Genomic DNA, 19,836 nt, shown 5'->3' on the forward strand with positions numbered 1-19,836 from the left:
ATTTTAGATATTTTTAAAGCGACAGATTTCAAACCATTTTATTAGATTCTACAAGTTTATATAGATTTTGGTAGATTTATATGGATTTGTATGGATTTCTTTTATAGATTTCTTAAGATTTATGTGGACTTCTTTCGTGAACTTTTATCAAAGTTACAAGTAGCTAATACATTTCTTCCCAATATGTTCTTCCACCATTTCAAATTATAAGTTATACATATCAACCCAAAATCTAAGCAACATCAAATTCATGTCAAAAAATGCCACAAGATTACAAAAATTATACAAAAAGCAATTAAAACCAATATGAACTTCATTAGTATGCTGGAAGCATGGGAGATAATATCACATGTCCTCATACAATGAGAAGGAACACTTTAAATAAATTTTCGCTCCAATTGTACAATGACGTATGATGTTTTGCTCATGTTTATAGCACATTAAAAAATCTCTTGCGACATAGAAAAACAACTATTGATGCAACCTCACGTTGTACTGTGTAGTGGTGTGACACATCACTGTCCCTATTATTAAGGGTTGGCGCGTTTTAGTTTGATTTGATTTGACATTTAAAAAAAAAAAAAAAAAAAAAACATGATCCAACCAACTACCACTTATGGTTCAATTGAACTTGATTTTGATCAATATCACTTAAAATCGAACCGAACCGAACCAAACGATTTTCACCAGTTGTGCCTTATGCCGAGCCATCTTCTTTGTTGACCCATTCTAATCCAATCACATATTTCCCTTGTAACGTATGATTTTTCACACAATCTCTTCATCGAATGCTCTTGTCCAGTTTTCATATTTAAAAGCTTAACTAAAAGTGGAAAGAGCAAGATCACAATGTTCATAAAGTTGGTTTGAAGTTTTGATTTATTCGTACCTTTTACACGTATTGGTTGCCTACCCTCGATTTCAACCAAATCGCAACCGTGGACAGAATACTGCAATTCCAAGAAAATTACCCGATCAAATTCTGTACTACCCAAACCCCAAAAACTGGGGAACGTCACTTCCAGTTCCGGGCGCTCCCGCAGCCACCGGAGATCGACGGCGATGGCCGCCACCGCCTCTTCCGCCGCAGCCCAACCCCTCCCTTCCTTGAAAGTCTCGGCCGATTCTCCGCCTCCGAAACTCGCCCTCACCCCCGATCAGTACAAGTACTGCTCTCAGGCTCTCAAGCTCTTCAAAGAAAAGCTCCAGATGCCTGACCATATCAACCAGGAGTTCGCTCAGCTACAGGTCTTTGCTTTTCTCGTGATTTACTTAATTTCTCTCAAAAAATTAATAATTAACATCTGCCATGAATGCTTATTAGGCCAAGAGGATTACATTATCTGAGATGAAGAGGAACTGCACTGTGGCTCTTGACAGTGTCAATTCCAGCAAAAACCGATACACTGATGTCGTACCATGTATGCCTCAATCTGGGCTCTCTTTAAATTTTTACACAATTTACAATGTTGATAATTTGATTTGAGTTTTTGTTGTTGGATTCAGTTGACAAAAATAGGGTTGTTCTCAACTCCTGTAAGGATTACAGACCTTCTGCGCGGGGCTACATCAACGCCAGCTTAATCGCGGTATTTGCAGTCATGTTTCTGAAAGAGAGAATTGTGATCTGAAATGATATTAGTAACACATTAATGACTACTCAGTAATCTGTTAATTGTAGACTAGTTCCTCCAAAAGCATTTCTCGGTTTATAGCAACACAAGGTCCACTTCCGCACACATATGAGGATTTCTGGGAAATGGTACTTGAGCAACGCTGCCCGGTGGTTATCATGCTTACTCGCTTAGTTGACTGTTACACGGTACTTTCCTGTCTTGAGTTGCACGTAATTTTTGTCAGGCATCTCATCGGAAGATATACAGTTAAAGAGGCTTTGATTGTCATGAAAAAATGCAATAAGAAGCTTGTTCTACATTGTACAGACCTTTTTTGAGAGATGCTACCTACTTATTTGTTAATCCATATGATATATTCTTCTTAACAAAATAATGCTACTAGAGTTAGTTTGCCCTCTCATGCTTATGGGTTTTGAGTGACAACTTCATTTTGAAATTACACGAACAAATAAATTTACAAGTATTATTTTCTCCTGATTTCTTAACCTTTTTCCCATGTATGCGCAGATGGTTAAATGTGGAGATTATTTTCAGGCTGAAGATGGCCCTAGGGAATTCGGTAACATATGTATAAGCACCAAGTGGCTAAGAACTACTGACACTTCATTAGTGTTGCGCCTTTTGGAGGTTAACTACAAAGAGGCAAGGCATCACATGATTTTCATTCTTGTCCAGGATACAAATGGTTGTTAAGCCAATTTAAAGAACATAATTAAGACTCATGCTATATCAGTTATCCTATTTGTTTTAATAGAATTTGGGGACAGGAGCGATAGATTCTGCTAGGGTCTTTAAAAAGTTTGATTACTTGGGGAGCATTTTGGTACATCAGGAATATAATAATGCAGTCATTTCTGAATAGTAATGAGGGTTTCATTTGGTTGGAGGTAATCAAATGGCAAAATGTCATGTAAGACTCATTGTCTGTTAAGCTTCATTGAAGAGTTAGTCAAAGAGTCAATCTAATGTTAATAGGTATTGCGTGAATTGGGATCTTGAGCAATGCGCTAATAGCGGTCTCCCAAATAGACTGGTCTATGAACAGATTTTCTATATTATTTCACTCTCAAGATGAAATAGTTCTGTTTTGACTGTTTTGATGCACGTTTTACGGATTAGGAACGACTTTGGAGCTATGAGGCGTTTTCCTTTTCCATAGTTTGTTGGCAATCCCAAACTTTGTTTCTGAACAAGACCTTTAGTTGACTTGGTTGAGTTGAAGTTTATGTGTGAGTCATGACGATGGCTGTAGGACAGTTAGGGTTTCTGTACTATAATCTTCTTCGTTGAACATTGTTCCTATCTCCTTTGTTTTCTGGCCACATCAAAGGAAAATTCTTGCCAAAAACAGTAGATAGCCATTAATGAGGGAACACAAAGAAGGAGAATGCTGTTAGGCCGGGAATGATCGAGGAATTGGGTTTCTGTTATATGTAATTCGAATTCGATGCCACGATACCCCTGGAGGCGGAAGCATATCCTTCAGCATAAAGGTGTGAGGCATATGCCAAATACTCTGGCGTTTCTGTTGCATCACCTTGAGGCACAGATGTCTTGGAGCATGCTACATAACCCCATGACGTGCATTCTTGATAATCGATAGTGTGCATCTTTGTTTATGTCTTTTGTTGTGGGGTTTTTATTTTGTTTTGTGTGAGTTTACCTGTTTTTGGAGTCATTCATGGTAATATGATTCCAATATTTGCTGGATCTGAAATTCTGAATGTTGAAAAAGCACTTATTCTGGGCCTTGGTTCTGTTATTTGATATTTATATGGTGTTTAGTTGTCTTAAGTTCGGTTTTGAGGTTCTATTTGTTGTTTCCCCCGTTAGAAGTTATTTTTTAATATGCCTGTCCATTGCTTCACATTTTGGTCCCAAAATCGCCATTTGAACTTTAGAAAAAGAAAATAAAACGCAATTTTTGGGTTCTGGTCCATATTCCTTTAAATGTGCCCTTTTCTTGTTCAAATGTTTTATGAAAAGATTGGATTTTGTATTCCCTCATATTTTATTCGAATGGTTTGTTGGAATTATGACCACCATTGTGCATAGATTGGAGTGGTATTTCCTCACATTCTATTTGTTTATTGTGATGCTGCAGTCCGAAGAACCACCCATGTCTGTTTTGCATATTCAGTATCCTGAATGGCCTGACCATGGAGTTCCAAAGAACACATTTGTGGTTCGTGAAATCTTGAAAAGAATATATCAAGTACCACCAAACCTTGGCCCAATTGTGGTGCATTGCAGGTTAAACTCACTTTTATGACTTTCATGTCCGGGTTATGCTTGGTAATATATATGTGCATGTTTTACTGACACCTTCACTCTCTTACTCAGTGCAGGTATTGGGAGAACTGGAACATACTGCACAATTCATAATGCAGTACAAAGAATTCTTGCTGGGGACATGTCTGCTTTAAATCTTGTTGATACAATAACCACATTTAGGTCTCAGCGAATTGGAATGGTCCAGACACTGGTAACGTCTTCCTCATTTGTCTAAATATCCACTGTTAATTATTCTTTTTAAGGCTTAAACCAGAACTGCCTAACAAATACCAATTACATTTCGTCGCGCCATTCACTGCATGCAATTATTATTATTATTTTTGGCAGCTTTGAGAGTAGAATAGAACACACTCTCGAAAACTTAACTAGATGCCAAGTAGGTATTTGATAATTATATGAATTACCTAGCTCCTATCTTGCAGTAATGCAAATTGGAAACTCCCCTTGGACTAAATTGCAGACAAAACTAAAGAGAGTAAAATAATCGTAGTGCACATGCTACCACACCCTATATTTATAAATAGGGTGCAGAAGGGCTAGGGAAACATAGAAAAAAGCCAGAGACAACTGAGAGGGATAAAGGGTGATTAGTTCTAGGGTTGTGCAAAAGTACGGCAACTCTATTATTAATCAAAGAAGCTGTGGTTTCTCTACTCAGGGAAATCACAGCTGAACTCTATTATTAATCAAAGAAGCCATGCTTTCTCTACTCGGGGAAATCACAGCTGAATGTAGGCAAAAGTTCTGCCGAACCAATATAAATCTTGTTTGTTTCTAGTTGTTCTCTAATTTTCCAAGTTTAGTCAATTGCCAGATACATCAAAGAGCAAGATCTAGAGAGAGTCAGAATTATAACATTTAGATCTTATTGGAAATTTTTAATTCATATATTTGATAGCAAATGTCAATGATATTTCAGAATACTGGTTTGTTTTGTTGTAAATAATAATATTTTAGATTACTGTTTTCTGTCACTAGGTGTGCCAACTTTACTAAAACAATTGTTCTAACTCTCTCGAACTTGTGATTTATTAGGAGCAATATATTTTCTGTTATTCTGCCATAGTTGATGAATTGGAAGAGCTCATGTCAGATTTGAATAGCAAAATGAACTCAAAATAGGTATGCTCATTGTCGTTCTTAATTCTTGTGTTTTAAAAGAAGATTGTCCGCGGTATTGTTAGGATTACTTGTGCAGCAGATAGCACTTTTGTTGAACAGCTGACATATAGCTGTGTTAATCTTGAATAACATCTGTCCGTTCCTTGTCTCCTGTTCTTTTGGCAGTAGCTTAATGATAACGGCAATGCTCATTAAAGCTGGAATTAGTCCGCTTGCTTATTGACCAACTCTGCCGGTATTTGTGCACTTTGCAGTGATCTGATGCATCATTATTCTTGTGGAACAAGTAGAGTGCAGCTGAGAGCTTATGAACTCTTCCGGTATCATCTGTTCCACTATTTCATAACACAAGAGACTCAAGAGCACTAGGGATCGTAATGATTAGGCATTTCAAAGGTGTTTGCCGTATGATTCTGACAAGTATGACTCTGTATGTCTAAATCGTATAACTCCGATAATCGAAAGGTTGTATTAACTGCTCATTGGCATTCCTGCTCAACATTTTGCTAATTGGATGTGATATGTATTTCAAGCATGCATAGTGGCTGTGTAATATGGCACGTAGCGACATCAAATGTTGGTTCACTTGCAAGAGCGAGCCTGGAACGCATGCCTGATAATTCAGATGCAGATGCAATTCTTGCCAAATCTGAGGATGTAAATGCAATTTAGCTGCTGCTACTTGTTCAGATCTTGACCACAATTTTAGACTCCAGCAGGGTCCCGCCCGATGTTGTCCATACAACTTGCTTTATGTGTACGCTGCTGTAAGCTTCTTTGTTTTTCGGACCAGAAAATTGCCATAGTCTTGCAGAGTCTTTAAGGCCTTGCACAATCTATACACAAGTAAATCAATATTGATGCAACGAAAAGGTTACTCATTTGTGACAGAAAAGTCACTAGTTCGAGCTGTGAAAATAAGATTTTTGCAAAGTAAGGATAAAACTGCGTACGTTCCTTCTGATTCTTGCAAAGTGAAAAACTTTATTGACTTAAGGTTGCCCCTTTTTTTTTTTTTTTTTTTTTTTTTTTTTAATTGTGAACAAAATAAAATTCATAGAAGTTCTAGTGTATCAAAGTGAGATTGCCCTTTGTATACACAGGTAACACAACATGTATGGAAAACAAATGCTATTCATAATTACAATATGACAAAAGTTTCAGCATCACGTCTAATTGTCTATTAATATTGCATAGAAAGTGACATCATGGATATGGTAGCATATCGAATAACGTTATAGAAATAATTTCCTTTAATTTTTTAGTAGATTGCTATCAGGAATGAGTTGGTAAGATATTATTATCATTCAGTACATTTTACCAACACATATGGAATTAAACTAGAAAGGAGTCAACATATTGTAATCAATAATCTAAGATCAATTAATAATGTGTAATTTATCTCATACACGAGCGAACTTCAAATCGAAGAAAGTTGAGATTTCACCATAAATCAATTTGCAATATGAAGAGTATGAAGAAAGTTGAGACTTCACGATACCATGAAGAAAGTTGAGGTTCTACCATAAACTAATTGCCAATACGGGAAGTATGAAGAAAATTAAGGTTCTGCCATGAAGGAAATTAAGGTTCTACGATAAAATCAACTTATAAGCCACCCATGAAAGAGTAGCAATGCTACAAGTCTTCCTCCCTTACTCTACCCAATGTAAAGGACATTCTTACAACGTAAGTTACAAATATATATTGTGTAGGTGAGAAATGCTAAGGAGACTCTCAAAAGTTAGACTCTCTATAGACTCTCTGTCATTTCACAGTTTAACATCAATTTCCGTGTCAATATTATAAAATATTATATCAAACTGTGAGGTGACAAATGTTCCATAGACAATCCAATTGAGAAAGTCTCCTTACCACTTCTCTTGCATAAGTTTTTCCTAATCAAATACATTCAATCATTTTATCTGTCTTTGATTTTTGGTATAGGTTGCTTTCGACTACCCCGTAGACCCAAGTAAAGTATATGACCCTTTTTTGAGACAAAAATGCCCCAAAAGTCTTTGTTTGATCTTCCAAGTTACATACTTGATTTGGTCTTGCCCAAAACGAAGGCAACACATCATTTATCCATCTTGGCATCACCAAGTAAATCTTGACCATCAATTGTTCATCTTAGATGAATGTAGGCATATGGTTATGTCGTTTTTTTTTTCTTTCAGTTTTTATAATTCAGATTAGTTTAGTTTTGTTGTAATTATTTGTGCCGCTTTAGCAGATGATGTGGTCTTGTCTTTTGGTGATAATTTTATGTGTTCTCAGTGATTATTGTTCATATGGCGACCATGTAAGAGTTTTTCTCAGATCAAATTATTAGTCATGAGAGAATTTACCCATTTAACAGCTTGTGTAATTGTGTTAGTTAATTAATGAAATCTCTTTATCATTGCTTGTAAAAAAATATTTGTCCCAAGAAAGAATCCAATTGCTAAAGTTGACATCCATCATTTTAAAAAGGACCCTACATCTCATGACTCAGTTGACTCGGCAAGAGTTCATCATAGATCTACAAGAAGGTCGTCCAACTAGTTTTGGATTTAAATCAAAGACAAAGCATAGCATTACTTACAAGAAAACATGCATTATTAATCCATGAAAACTACACCTTCCTTGGTCGCATTCTGCAAACCTAATAAAAATATCATTTTCTTTAGATGCATATGTGTGTCTTTCTCCTTCACCTTATATTATTTGAAACGAATTTTCAGTGTTCATACGGCTACCAAGACAAGTATTGTTTGGTAATATTCGGGGAGTGAACTGCTGATTTACTTTTACACTATGTTTAGATGAGAGAATAAGCTTGGAAATTTAACAAAAATCATAGTTTATAAATTGACATGCACCAATTCTCTTGTTTAGATTCATACGTATAGAAATTTAGAATTTCCGCGTGAAATAAAAAACTTAAAATTTGGGACTACCAATTCCTAAGTTTAAATTTCATGTAAATAAGTATCATTTCTAACTTTCTATGAATGAGAATTTAAAATGACAAATTTGTAAAATATAATTCATCAAAAAAATAATGTTAGACTTACCATATATTTGTAAGACATTTTAGTTTCACTTGATGTAATATTCAATCAACACCTAAAAAGGTAAAATAATACTTGATAAGATAGAATCTTTAATTAACGTTACACATTCACTTACCAATATTGGTGTATGACTAGTCGAATGAGGATCCTTTCATGATTCTGTTTGTGAGGATTCTAGGGATTTTCAAATCATGTTCGTTTATCGTACATTATGTGATCAGTTTTCGTTAGATACTATTTATATTTAATTTTAAATAAAAGTATTTCGAACGATGTACGATAAACGAACACGATTTGAGGATCCTCAAGATTCTCACAAAAAGAAACCAAAGATGATCCTCATTCTGACTAGCTTGGTTAAACTAAATAAACCTAGCAAAAATGTTACTCTTATTAAAAATTATATATCACATTTGTACCGTATTTTTAATAAAGATAGATCCATTTCTTTGGTGGGTCAAACGTCCATTGGAAAAGTTGAGTGCCAACCGAAGCTTAATCCTGAAGACACTTTTTTTTGTCAAATGCTAATGATTTTTCAGTTGACAATTACAGGTTTTTTTTTTTTTTTAATTTTTTTTTTTGAGTCGAGCGATAACGATAAGAAGTTAAATATTAGATAATTTATCGATGATGTTTGAACTCATGCCGTCATGTAAAAACATAATACTTTTTCACTACTATAGTAAATGGTCAATTGCTGTTTTATTTTTAGGAAACTTTAACGAAATGCTTTCAGTACGGTTTATTTTAATGAAAAGCTTTCAGTACTGTTCTTTAACGAAAAGTCATATTTTTACACTACAAAATCAATCTGGTACTATTCACTTTATCTTTTATTTTATTATTATCATTAAAACTCAAAATTTTCAAATAATTTTTATAAGTTCTTCTTTATTTTTATTGGATTCAAATAAATTGAGCAAAATACATAAAGATTAGCAGTACGGTTGGTGACTTTGCGTTTTGACCACCTTCACTTTCTCCTCAAACGGGAAAGAAAGAGACTGCTTGTGCCAGGCCCAGAGCCTCCACTGACCAAACCTAGAGAGAATAAGGAGGGAGTGAGAGAGAGAGAGAGAGAGAGACTGAGAGAGTGCAAAAACTGCCTCTCACTGACTGCTGCTCTTTTGCTTTTTGCTAGGCTTCTCTAGTTTTCCCTCTGCTCTTCTTAGTTTCTTTTTCGCTGTACCTCCCTTTGCATGTACTGAAAAAAGAAGGAAATAAAAAACCCATCTTTCCATTCCTATCACCATCTCTGTTTCTTAACCTATTCAAAAGTATTGCAGTACAGAATCTCTCCCATCTTCTCACAGATCCAGCTGTAAGCCCCCTCCCCCCTTCTCTCTCTCTCTCTGTCTATCTCTGTCTCTCTAACTTGTACAATTTCTAACTACTATTGCTTGGTTTGCTTTGTATCTATTTGTAAAATCTCAAATATTGCAATTTATGTAATTTTTGGATGTGGGGTTTTTCTGTTGTTTGCAGATTCCATCCTCATTGTAGTTTAATGTTGGTTATGAATGTTTCTGATTGATGGGTTATGGTTAATTTCTTGATTTTGCAGCTTCTGTGATCTAGAGTTGATGGATTGGAACTCCAAAAGTGATCAGAATTGGTTTTGCGGTCATCTATGTTGAACCCGGATATCTGTATTACTTATTTCACAGCTTTGGAGTTGGTCATTCTTGTTTTATTACTCGTTGAGGATGATTCCGATTTCGCCACTGGTTGCTTCAATCTTTAGCTTTTTATAGATAGCAATAGTCGTCCGGAGTTGGGTTGGCTTTAACTCTTGAAGAGGCTTCAAGTTCTTGTCTTTGGATTTTGTATGAAATATACTTTGTGGCTTATCAACACAATGGGTGGGATGTGCTCCAAGACGAGGAGATCGACTGTAGACGATGTCAATGTAAATAATGCCCCCAACGGAGGCATTCCTACTGCTAATGGCCATCCTAGTAATGGATCTCGTGGTCTGCCCCCGAAATTGAATTCCAATTTGACTCCATCCCCAGTTAGTGAAGGCGTGGATAAACAATTGCGAGACCCATTTATGTTGCCGGAGACAAATAATATGGTACCTTATGGGCTCATTACAGATGATGTCAACGACGGGATTCCTCACTTGTCGAGGACCTTATCGCACAAAAATAGATCTACCAAGTCTAAGCAGGCTGTGGCAAAGGTAATCCTGACTTTTTTATGTTAATTTTTAGTCATTCACTTCTTGTCTATGTTGTGTTGGAATGAATGATTTGAAATTGCTGTATGAATGGTTACTGGATGCACATTTTGGTTTCTATACCCTTTGGAACCACAAATTGTTCCGTAGCGAGTTGGGATGGAACTGTTACTCTAAAAGTGTAGTCATCAGAATGAGGGTGACAAGCTGTTCAAAGACGCCAGTTTTATGAGTTATTGCGTATTAAGTTGACCTTTAATTAGGTTTGACATAGAAATACTAGTGTGAAACTTGGACTAGAAGAAAAGTTTGTCCGTCTGTTTCTCCCACTTCGTTTGGATTGAGGGGGTTGACTGGACTTGGTGATAATAGAAATGAGAAGTGAAATACTTTAAACAGGAAAGTCTTTCAGGAATTATCAGGGCTTTTTCCAGAGTGTCTTTTGGTTGAACAAATATTTAGAACACATCGTTAGAAAGTAAGGAAGGAAGTATAAAGGAGCTGATTTGAGCTAGGGTATTCCAGTATCTACCACACTATTTAGCGAGAAGAATACAATTATAGGCTTTTGGGGAAGGGATAAAGGCTGTAGTTTTATGGAGGTGTTGAACAAAGGCTGTGTCTTGACTCTTGGGTAGTGTGAATGCAGAAAAGTAGAAGGCTTTTTTGACAGATAAGGGGTGAGTGTGGAAGCTTTGTGGAATAGAACAGATATTTGGAATTTTTTGTGGGTTTCGGTCTCCAGAGGAATTCTTTTCCCGATTGGAGGGCCATTTTACACAGATCAAGAGCTTCACGGAAAGATGTTCCCATTTGTATGTGAAAATCCTTTTCAGGGGATGCAACTCAATTATAGGGATGTTCCCCTTTAATGTTATTTGTAACTATTTACCATCGTTGTCATATCACTTTATCCGTTATCTAATTCCTATTCTTATTATTCTTTTGTTATAGGTATCAGAAGTAAGCTCCCTTTTGGGCAGGGCTGGTACTGCTGGCCTTGGGAAGGCAGTGGAAGTATTGGACACCCTTGGTAGTAGCATGACGAATTTGAATCCAAGCAGTGGTTTTACCTCAGGGGTGACAACAAAAGGGAATAAAATTTCAATTTTGGCTTTTGAAGTCGCAAACACAGTTGTCAAGGGTTCAAATTTAATGCAGTCCCTTTCTAAGGATAACATCAAACATCTAAAAGAGGTTGTGCTTCCTTCAGAAGGGGTACAGAATTTGATATCAAGAGATATGGATGAACTCCTGAGAATTGCTGCTGCTGACAAGAGGTTGATAATTGAAAATTCCTTATATAATTTTCGGAATGATCGGAACAAGCTTTTACTATTTTTGTTTCTTAACATGTGTTTATGTCTTGAATAATTGTACATGAAGGTTGGAGAGTTAATATTTTTGTGGTAAAATTCTGGCAGAGAAGAGCTCAAAGTTTTCTCGGGAGAAGTAGTGCGTTTTGGAAATCGTTGTAAAGATCCTCAGTGGCATAATCTGGATCGCTATTTTGAAAAGTAAACCTATCAAGAAATTTGATATTTTCCTCATGTCTGTTTCTGTTTAACTCCTTAGATGATGTTCTGACACTGCCACCTGTGCTATCTCCCAAATGTTAGGTTGGGTTCAGAAATTACACCACAGAGGCAATTGAAGGAAGATGCAGAGACAGTGATGCAGCAATTGATGACGTTAGTTCTAAATACAGCTGTAAGTACACATATAGAGAATGCAACCTCTCGTAGCAGTTGTGTCCATTAGTGACTTACCTTAGAAGTTTCTGTAACAGCATGCACATGTTGAAGAGTAAAATAATAATATTTTTAATATCTCTTTCCACTGGGAAACATAATTGGCATAAGAATGTCATTGGATTAGTTTTACATTATTGTTTGTAGTTATCTTGAATAAGGTTCCCTCCTCAAGCTATGTGCTTTCTTGTCTGACATGGTTGAATTCTATAACTAGGATATCAAATGAAACTGAATTAAAATGCTTCATATTATGGATCAAAGAGGCTGTTTCTCCTCGTTTCTTTGTTTCTGTAGCATTAAAAGTTGATAACTTTCCTTATTTTTATATTTTGTCAGCTGTATCCTAAGTATAATAGGTTTTGTTGCTTGAAGTACAAAATATTTGGTCAATCATCTATCCGTATGAAGATTACAGTTAATTACTCAAAACGTTGCTTAGCTTTGTTGTAGTCCTTATTCAGTTAAAGGGCTTTTAAGCAAGACAATCAAATTTTCTGTTCTGCATTTAGGATTTAGCACTCTTTAGTGTTGCAGAATCATTAAACAAGCATTGGTGGTGTTAAAAAATGTTACTGCAACTGCTGGGCATATGTTGTTCCTTAGAACTTTACTGAACAATAACTTAAAATTTAGTAAACAAGCATTGGTGGTGTTAAAAAACGTTACTGCAACTGCTGGGCATATGTTGTTCCTTAGAACCTTACTGAACGAAAGCAAACCTTTTTCTTGGTTACAGGAATTATATCATGAGTTACATGCCTTGGACAGATTTGAACAAGATTATCGGCGGAAGCTTCAAGAGGAAGACAACTCAAGTACTACCCAAAGAGGTAAATTGCATCTTGTATTTCCTTTACAATGTCATATGAAAATTTATCTCTATATTTTGGTCTTGTAGGTTAATAAAGTTATTCTGTTTTGTATTTATCCAGTCTTTTTTTTAGTTGATGACTGAGTGTCATAAAGAAAGGAGTACATCAATATACTTTCTATATATTTGTATGTGTGTGGAACTGTAGATTTTTCCATGGTCTGTTTCGGCAGTTCTCATATCTAATAATGATGCCATGCTATTACTTGTTCTGAAGTTTGTTCATTATGTAATTTTTTAATTGTTACTATTTTGGTATTTCCAGATTTTTTTTTCTTTGTTTGTACCTTTATAATGCCGTGCCGGGGAACTCAAATGTTCTTCCATTGTTGGTCTAAGCCAATAAACCTTTAATACCGGCAGTTGGCCTCATCTAAACGTGTCCTACAAAACCTTCCATATTTTTGAAATTTTGATTTCCCTCAATTTATTGTTTTGTTTGCAATGAAATGATTAGAGTTGCTTGAAAGTAATTTTGGTTTATTGTGCCTGTATATTCTTGTCACGTGTAGGGGATAGCCTTGCAATCTTGAGAGCAGAGTTGAAGAGTCAAAAGAAGCATGTCAGAAGTTTGAAGAAAAAATCACTTTGGTCCCGGATTTTGGAAGAGGTAGCAAGTCAGTATTTCTATTTGTGTATCTCACCTAGGTGCAACTGAAAATAACTTTCTGTTGATCGAATGTAGCACGCATAAAGTGGATCCTATATATTTGTTAGTCACATAATAAAACTTTGGAAGCTTCAATTTGCGGCTAGAGAATGCACCCACGTATTTTAAAGTACTCTTCTTCCGAATTTATAGAAGGGATGTCATAAAAAGACATTAAAGCCTAAACCACTCGAGGAAAACAAATTACTTAATTCGTTTTTTGGAGAAAAGAAAAAAATAAACAAACAAAGCCAGTGATAGGGAGGGGACCCTTACTTTTATTTGATTTAAATTTTTTGGTTCTGAAGAAATAAAAAGATTGTTCTTTTTATAATGACATTTTGAGAATATTCTAGGATGTGTGAATTCTATGTCTTGTGCTTAAGTTCTGGGTTGTTCAACGATGATCATGGGTGCACTGTGCCAATAGAATTTCCCTTGAAGTTCGACAACTATCCTTATATCTCTTATTTACAGGTCATGGAGAAACTCGTAGATGTTGTTCATTTCTTACATATGGAGATTCATGAAGCATTTGGAAATGCAGGTATGCGTCAAAAGTTCGGATGGAATTTTTTATATTGGTATTCTAAGTTTGCTTGGAGTCTGCTTGGACAGTTGGGAGTGGGACAGGAGGCTGAGAAGGATAATAGCTATTTCTTGTTTTTGATTAAATTTAATACTTACAAAACAAATTTGCACCTGACTGCTAAAAAGTTGGCATTGTTGAATTTGTATAAAAATTTAAGGGGATTGTTATTGGCACTCCAAAATTCTCATTGTGCACTCATCACAAGTGTTTTTCTTTGTAATTTTGGAGTGCTAATAACAATTCCCAAATTTAAGTGTAGTTGATATATGGTATGGTATTGGAACCACTCCACTCTGGTAAAGATAACATCTCCAAATTAAAGCTAACATCTCTTGTAATATATCTGTACATGTATTGTTTATCTCTAGTAATATTCAATTGTGCATAACAATTGTTTAGAAGTTAATCATAGTGTTGAATTGTTAAGTGACTTTGTGTGAATTTTGTGGTCGTGCAGATACTGATAAACCTGTGAAAGGTTCTCAGAACAATCACAAAAAGTTGGGGTCTGCTGGTCTTGCCTTGCATTATGCAAATATTATCACTCAAATTGATCTTCTTGTGAGTTGATGATGTTATATTCATTTCTTAAATTTTCAACCTTTGTGATAATATTTTTTCTTTTCTTTTACTTCAGTATAAACAAGTATTTGGTATCGTCAGTGAACGACTTAATATGGTGGTGAAAATACAGTTTTTTTACCGTAAGCTAGTAGGTTTTAAGTTTCAATACCTTTTTAGGCTTCTATGTGTTTATTATGGGGGTTATCTTAGTGTGGAGCAACCGACTTTGAGCGTGAGAGTGGGTTGTATCCAGGTCAGTTTGGGAAACGTATTTCTGTGGGGTTATGCAACCTCTTATTCTCAAGTGCCAAAATCCTTCTGTCTGTTTCTCTCCGTACTGTTCTTTTGAAGTTTTTGCTACCTCTAGACTATTTTTTTAGTGAGCAGTCCTATGCCTGGGGGATTTCAAGCGTAGTTGTAAAGTATTGGGTTCTGATTTCTGTCAGTTGGATTCCATAAATGTAGGATGTTCGGACAATGTATGTGTATTAACTTTTCTTCAGTTGTGTATAGCATAACTAGCAAATTGCAGGTTATAGTAGTTACCTGGTCTATGACCGGAAGTTTCCCATTTTCTGTTAAAGCACAATAATCATTCTTCCCTTCAATCAAATGTTATGTTTATGTTGCTTGATAAATGGGAATTTTATGCTTTATATCAGATCACTTGGGCCATGACTTCTGAGTTAATGTTTGAATGTAATCAGGTGTCTCGATCAAGTTCTGTGCCTTCAAACACACGGGATACTTTATATCAGGGGCTCCCGCCTGGTGTGAAATCAGCTCTGCGCTCAAAACTACAGTCATTTCAGTTGAAGGAAGAGGTATCTATAGTTTTATTTAACAAGTGGAATTATTAACAACTCGCCTACATTGTATTTTACTACTACAAAGTAAGCTCATATTTGTATGCCCATGCATGTACTGATCTATAACTTATCTTCAAATCCTTTTTCTTTTCGCAGCATACAATCGCTGAAATTAAAGCTGAATTGGAGAAAACGTTGCGGTGGCTAGTTCCCATTGCCAGTAACACAACCAAGTAAAGCTTCATTTGTTTTTCTTTTATCCCCCCTGACTGGAGTGGTTTAACATATTATCCAATCTTTTTGGTGGCCACATTCTTCGTTTATGACAATGTTTATTTTCACAACTATCTCTCATTTTCCTTCAATTCTGTTTACTGATTACTCTTTGCGATGCGGTTTTATGTAGAGCTCATCATGGCTTTGGCTGGGTTGGAGAATGGGCAAACACTGGGTGAGTTCTTAATTGCAGATTGCCTTCCATTTACTTGTGATTTCCGGATATTTTCTTAATTTTATTAGTTGTAATTCTTTAGGTCCGAGATGAACCGAAAACCTGCTGGTCAAACTGACTTGCTGAGGATTGAGACACTGCACCATGCTGATAAACATAGAACCGAGTCTTACATTCTTGAACTGGTGGTGTGGCTTCACCATCTCGTCAACCAAACAAGGGTTGGAAACTGTGGAATTAGATCTCCTGTTAAATCCCCTCTTTGCTCCCCCAACCAGAAGGCAATTCAGTTGTGTATGAACAAAACCAACTGCTCATCACCCATATTAACAGTTGAAGACCAAGAAATGCTTCGATATGTAAGTAAGAGAAAACTGACACCGGGGATTAGTAAGAGTCAAGAATTTGACACCTCAAGGACCAGGTTCAGCAAGCATAACCGGCTGAGCAAGAGTAGCAACCACTCCCCGACAAGTGAACGTAGGAAGGACCCATTTCCAATCAGGAGGCCATCCTCCGTTCCTGTCATTGACTTTGATTTCGACCGGAGCAAAGCACTGGATGTCATTGATCGGGTGGACACAATTCGAAGTATTTGAATGCACAGGCGAAGTGGTTCGTGTGTATGTATGTCTTGTAAGTTCATCTGTGGCATTTGTCCCTGTCGTGTGCTCTTTGTTGTGGCGGTGGCGATGTCATGGAAGCGGGCATGGATGCCGAGAAACGAGAGAAGTCATGGCCGTTTTGAATGTCAAAATGTAGGGTGAGAATTGAGAAATGTATTTTGATCAATGTAAGTTAAATTTCTGTAGATGGAAAGGATGCTGGTTTTATACTTTCCTTAGTGGTTAGTATGTACAGAATATTCAATTAATAATCCAAAGTTCATGCTTCTCCACTGCTCTCTCAGAATACACTAATAATTAACATGATAGGATTGGCACTGTTATGCCCTATTAAAGCAATTCAGACTTTGGTTCTTAAAGCATTTAGCAAATTCTATTTTTCAAAATATCATTTGCTAATTTAAGTGGCAATTTTATTATCTCCTAAAAGTTTGTTGCTTTAATCCACTTTTCAACTAACTCTTTAAAGTTTATTTTTTATTTTAACAGTTAAAATACATTGTGGGGCAACAAGTGCATGTTTAAATAGATGTGAAAAAGAAGTCAATATTTTTACTCATCACCATCAAGTGATGGTAATGTTTGATGGTGATGCTTATTATCCTATTTATCTATGCGAGATGAATTTAAATTTCAAGATCTGTGTAATGGATAGATAAAAATCTCAAAATTTAAATTCATTCAACGGTGATAAATAGAGTGGTAATCATTACTACCACTTAAGAGCTTAATTTTTTTTTCTGTTACTACCGTTGAAGATGATTATATTCTATCTGGCATAGCAAATCTTGTGCGCTACTCCTTTCCTTTGGTACCTCCAATACATTGAAAAGCTTCATCTTGACATTAGGAGAAGTAGGGGTAGGCACTTAGAACAGGAAATCGAAATCGAAACACGAATCAAATCAGACCGCATCCAAAGGTTCAGTTTTTGTGGGTTTGGAACATTGTTGGTTTGAAACTGAGCCGCAATGTAGGAAAGCGGTTTGATTTCGGCTTTGGCCTTATGAAACCGCACAAAAACCGAACTGCACTGCAAAAATTAAAAGACATTTAATTAAATACTCATATTAGATGTTGTTTTCTAGTTGGTTGTGGATGTTAATTTTTTATGACGAACTGTATAAAATTAGTAACTTCATCTTTTATTCTTGAAGCTGCAATTTTTTAGGAAGTATTTTTGCTCAATGCTATAAATTATGTTGTGTACTTACTATACACCTAATCATTTGTTATGCATCATTCACTTAAGTTTAGTTAATTTTATTTCAAAATTAAAAATGTAACATTTAATATGAAAATTAACTAGAATTAAGTAAAAATAACACGTAACAAATGATTAGGTATATAGTAAGTACACACTATATTTATGATGGTAATGAAAAAATGCTCCTAATTTTTTGTTGTGATTGTCTGTTTTGTACAAGAGCAATGTGGTAGAAGATTTATATTTTATAGGAGTCAGTTTGGTATGACAGTGCCATGTTATTCAGTTTTATTGAGGTTCATAGAAGACAGAACTGCAAATCCTGCAATTCATGCTCAGAAGGTAGATTAATGAAAAAATATTTAAAACTTTGTATATTAATAAAATATTATTTATTAACTTTATTTAATGATAAGGACAAACAAATTTTAAATAAATAAAAAAACAACTTGTTGGGCCCTTCCATAAAATAAACTTAGCTCAAATCCTTTTTATGAAACTTCCAATTTTTTTCTTTTCTTTTTTTTTCTTTTCAAATAATTTGAGACAAAATGATATGTCACCCATAAAATATAAATACGTTAATAAACATTTAAGTAACGATTCAATCATCAGGAGCCACATCATTTGGTTTTAAAATTGGTTATTACAAGAGAGAGTAAATTTATAAACAAAATTTTGTAAACTAAGTGATATGAAAGTTGATTATCGAGTTTTTACTTAAATGTTAATAAACGTGTTCATTCATATTGGAAACAAAATATTTAGTTTACAAATTTTATCTACAAATTTAATTTTTCTAATATTACTCTTAAAATTTGATCCCCCAAGCATTCTTGTTTACAAATTTAATTTAAAATTTTAGCTTTCATCGTTATTGTACAAGTAATTGTTAGGTGAGAACGGACGCGGTAAAATATAATGTTGTTGTGATTGGCTCATATTATGAGTTGGCAACAATTTCATCTCAACCATGTGGAGTGCTAGCTACTTTCGGCTAAAGAAAGGGACAAAGAAAAAGGGGGACATCATTATGATGTCTAGCCCTTGATTTGTGGCTTTTACAAAGGCAAAGAATTGGCCTTGTGTGATGAGCCGAAAGAGAGAAGAGGAGAGAGAGAGAAGGCGGAGCCTTTTGTTTATATTAAGGCATTTGGTTATGCCTTTGTGAAGGGAAATGAAGAGAAAAGCATCCAAAGAGATGGTGAGAGCATTTGGCTCTACCATGGGCACGGGTGAGAGAAATCAAGAGAGCTAGAGTGAAAGATCTCTTGTGAAAGAACTCTTGGGGTAGAGTGAGGCTCTTGGGAAAATTATGTGAGTGGGTGTACAAGGGATATGAGATTGGGTTATGTCGATTTAACTCATGTGTAACTTGTACTGTTTTTCTCATAGTGAAGAGCAATATCTCTCCGAGGACGTAGGCAAGTTTTTGCCGAACCTCGTAAATTTCTCGGTGTCTTTATTTCTTGTATTTTATTTTGTTCAACTGTGTGTGATTTTGGTGAGGTTGTAATCTGAATCTCGGTTCCGCACTAACGAATAGGCTAAGGCACAACAATTGGTATCAGAGCATCGTTGGGGTTTTGGTTCGTTGGAGGTCCAGATTTGTTGTTCACCATGGAATTTTCAGTTGAGCAGTTTAAAGGGAGAGGCGGTTTTGCTCTTGGTAAAGGAGAGTAATGGAAGCCTGAAGAAATGGAAGCCGTGTTTAGGGATGCTTGGATCAACTGCGAAAGTTGATGTTGAGGAAGAAGACAAAGGCCTCTTTCTTCTTACCTCACTTTCAGATTTGTACGAGAACCTTGTGAAACTTTACTGCAAGGAAAGAAACAGTAAGTTTGGAGCAGGTGCAAGCTTCTTTGGTGTGGAATGATACACACAAGAGACCATGGATGATGGTGGGCACAAGACTGCTTAAGCTATTCAAGGTTGAAATCGTGGAAGAAAATTGGAAAGAGGATCTGAGAAAGACAGCAGGTTCGGATCTGGTTCCGGAGGCAAGGGTCCACAGT

General features: G+C 35.7%; 2 protein-coding genes across 6 annotated transcripts; both read left to right on the top strand.

Moving 5' to 3' along the window:
- The first annotated feature begins 643 nt into the window (after nucleotides 1-643).
- On the top strand, nucleotides 644-5,743 carry LOC137729221 (protein-tyrosine-phosphatase PTP1). Of its 4 annotated transcripts, none has more exons than XR_015952580.1 (9): nucleotides 644-1,248; nucleotides 1,325-1,421; nucleotides 1,507-1,589; nucleotides 1,682-1,822; nucleotides 2,145-2,279; nucleotides 3,742-3,890; nucleotides 3,986-4,122; nucleotides 4,968-5,054; nucleotides 5,220-5,743. XR_015952580.1 is itself a non-coding variant. In XM_068468083.2 (9 exons), the coding sequence occupies exons 1-8, from the start codon at nucleotides 1,063-1,065 to the stop codon at nucleotides 5,052-5,054; spliced, it is 1,020 nt and encodes a 339-aa protein (XP_068324184.2). In that variant the 5' UTR covers nucleotides 644-1,062; the 3' UTR covers nucleotides 5,220-5,743. The 4 variants fall into 4 exon arrangements, 2 of the variants coding, with proteins under 2 accessions (XP_068324184.2, XP_068324185.2); XR_015952579.1 differs by having other exon boundaries at nucleotides 5,309-5,743; XM_068468083.2 differs by having other exon boundaries at nucleotides 3,981-4,122.
- A 3,462-nt stretch (nucleotides 5,744-9,205) lies between these two features.
- Nucleotides 9,206-16,886, top strand: LOC137728787 (protein PSK SIMULATOR 1). Of its 2 annotated transcripts, XM_088677563.1 has the most exons (14): nucleotides 9,206-9,437; nucleotides 9,681-9,739; nucleotides 9,861-10,301; nucleotides 11,253-11,578; nucleotides 11,723-11,815; nucleotides 11,918-12,008; nucleotides 12,789-12,882; nucleotides 13,436-13,533; nucleotides 14,050-14,119; nucleotides 14,622-14,725; nucleotides 15,436-15,552; nucleotides 15,694-15,770; nucleotides 15,944-15,988; nucleotides 16,071-16,886. In XM_088677563.1, the coding sequence occupies exons 3-14, from the start codon at nucleotides 9,945-9,947 to the stop codon at nucleotides 16,585-16,587; spliced, it is 1,989 nt and encodes a 662-aa protein (XP_088533689.1). In that variant the 5' UTR covers nucleotides 9,206-9,437; nucleotides 9,681-9,739; nucleotides 9,861-9,944; the 3' UTR covers nucleotides 16,588-16,886. The 2 variants fall into 2 exon arrangements, with proteins under 2 accessions (XP_088533689.1, XP_068323654.2); XM_068467553.2 differs by lacking the exons at nucleotides 9,206-9,437; nucleotides 9,681-9,739; nucleotides 9,861-10,301 and adding an exon at nucleotides 10,875-11,113.
- The last annotated feature ends 2,950 nt before the right edge of the window (nucleotides 16,887-19,836 follow it).

This window comes from Pyrus communis, chromosome 10 (genome assembly GCF_041283825.1).
Source record: "Pyrus communis isolate YQ-2024b chromosome 10, ASM4128382v1, whole genome shotgun sequence".
Lineage (NCBI taxonomy): Eukaryota > Viridiplantae > Streptophyta > Magnoliopsida > Rosales > Rosaceae > Pyrus > Pyrus communis.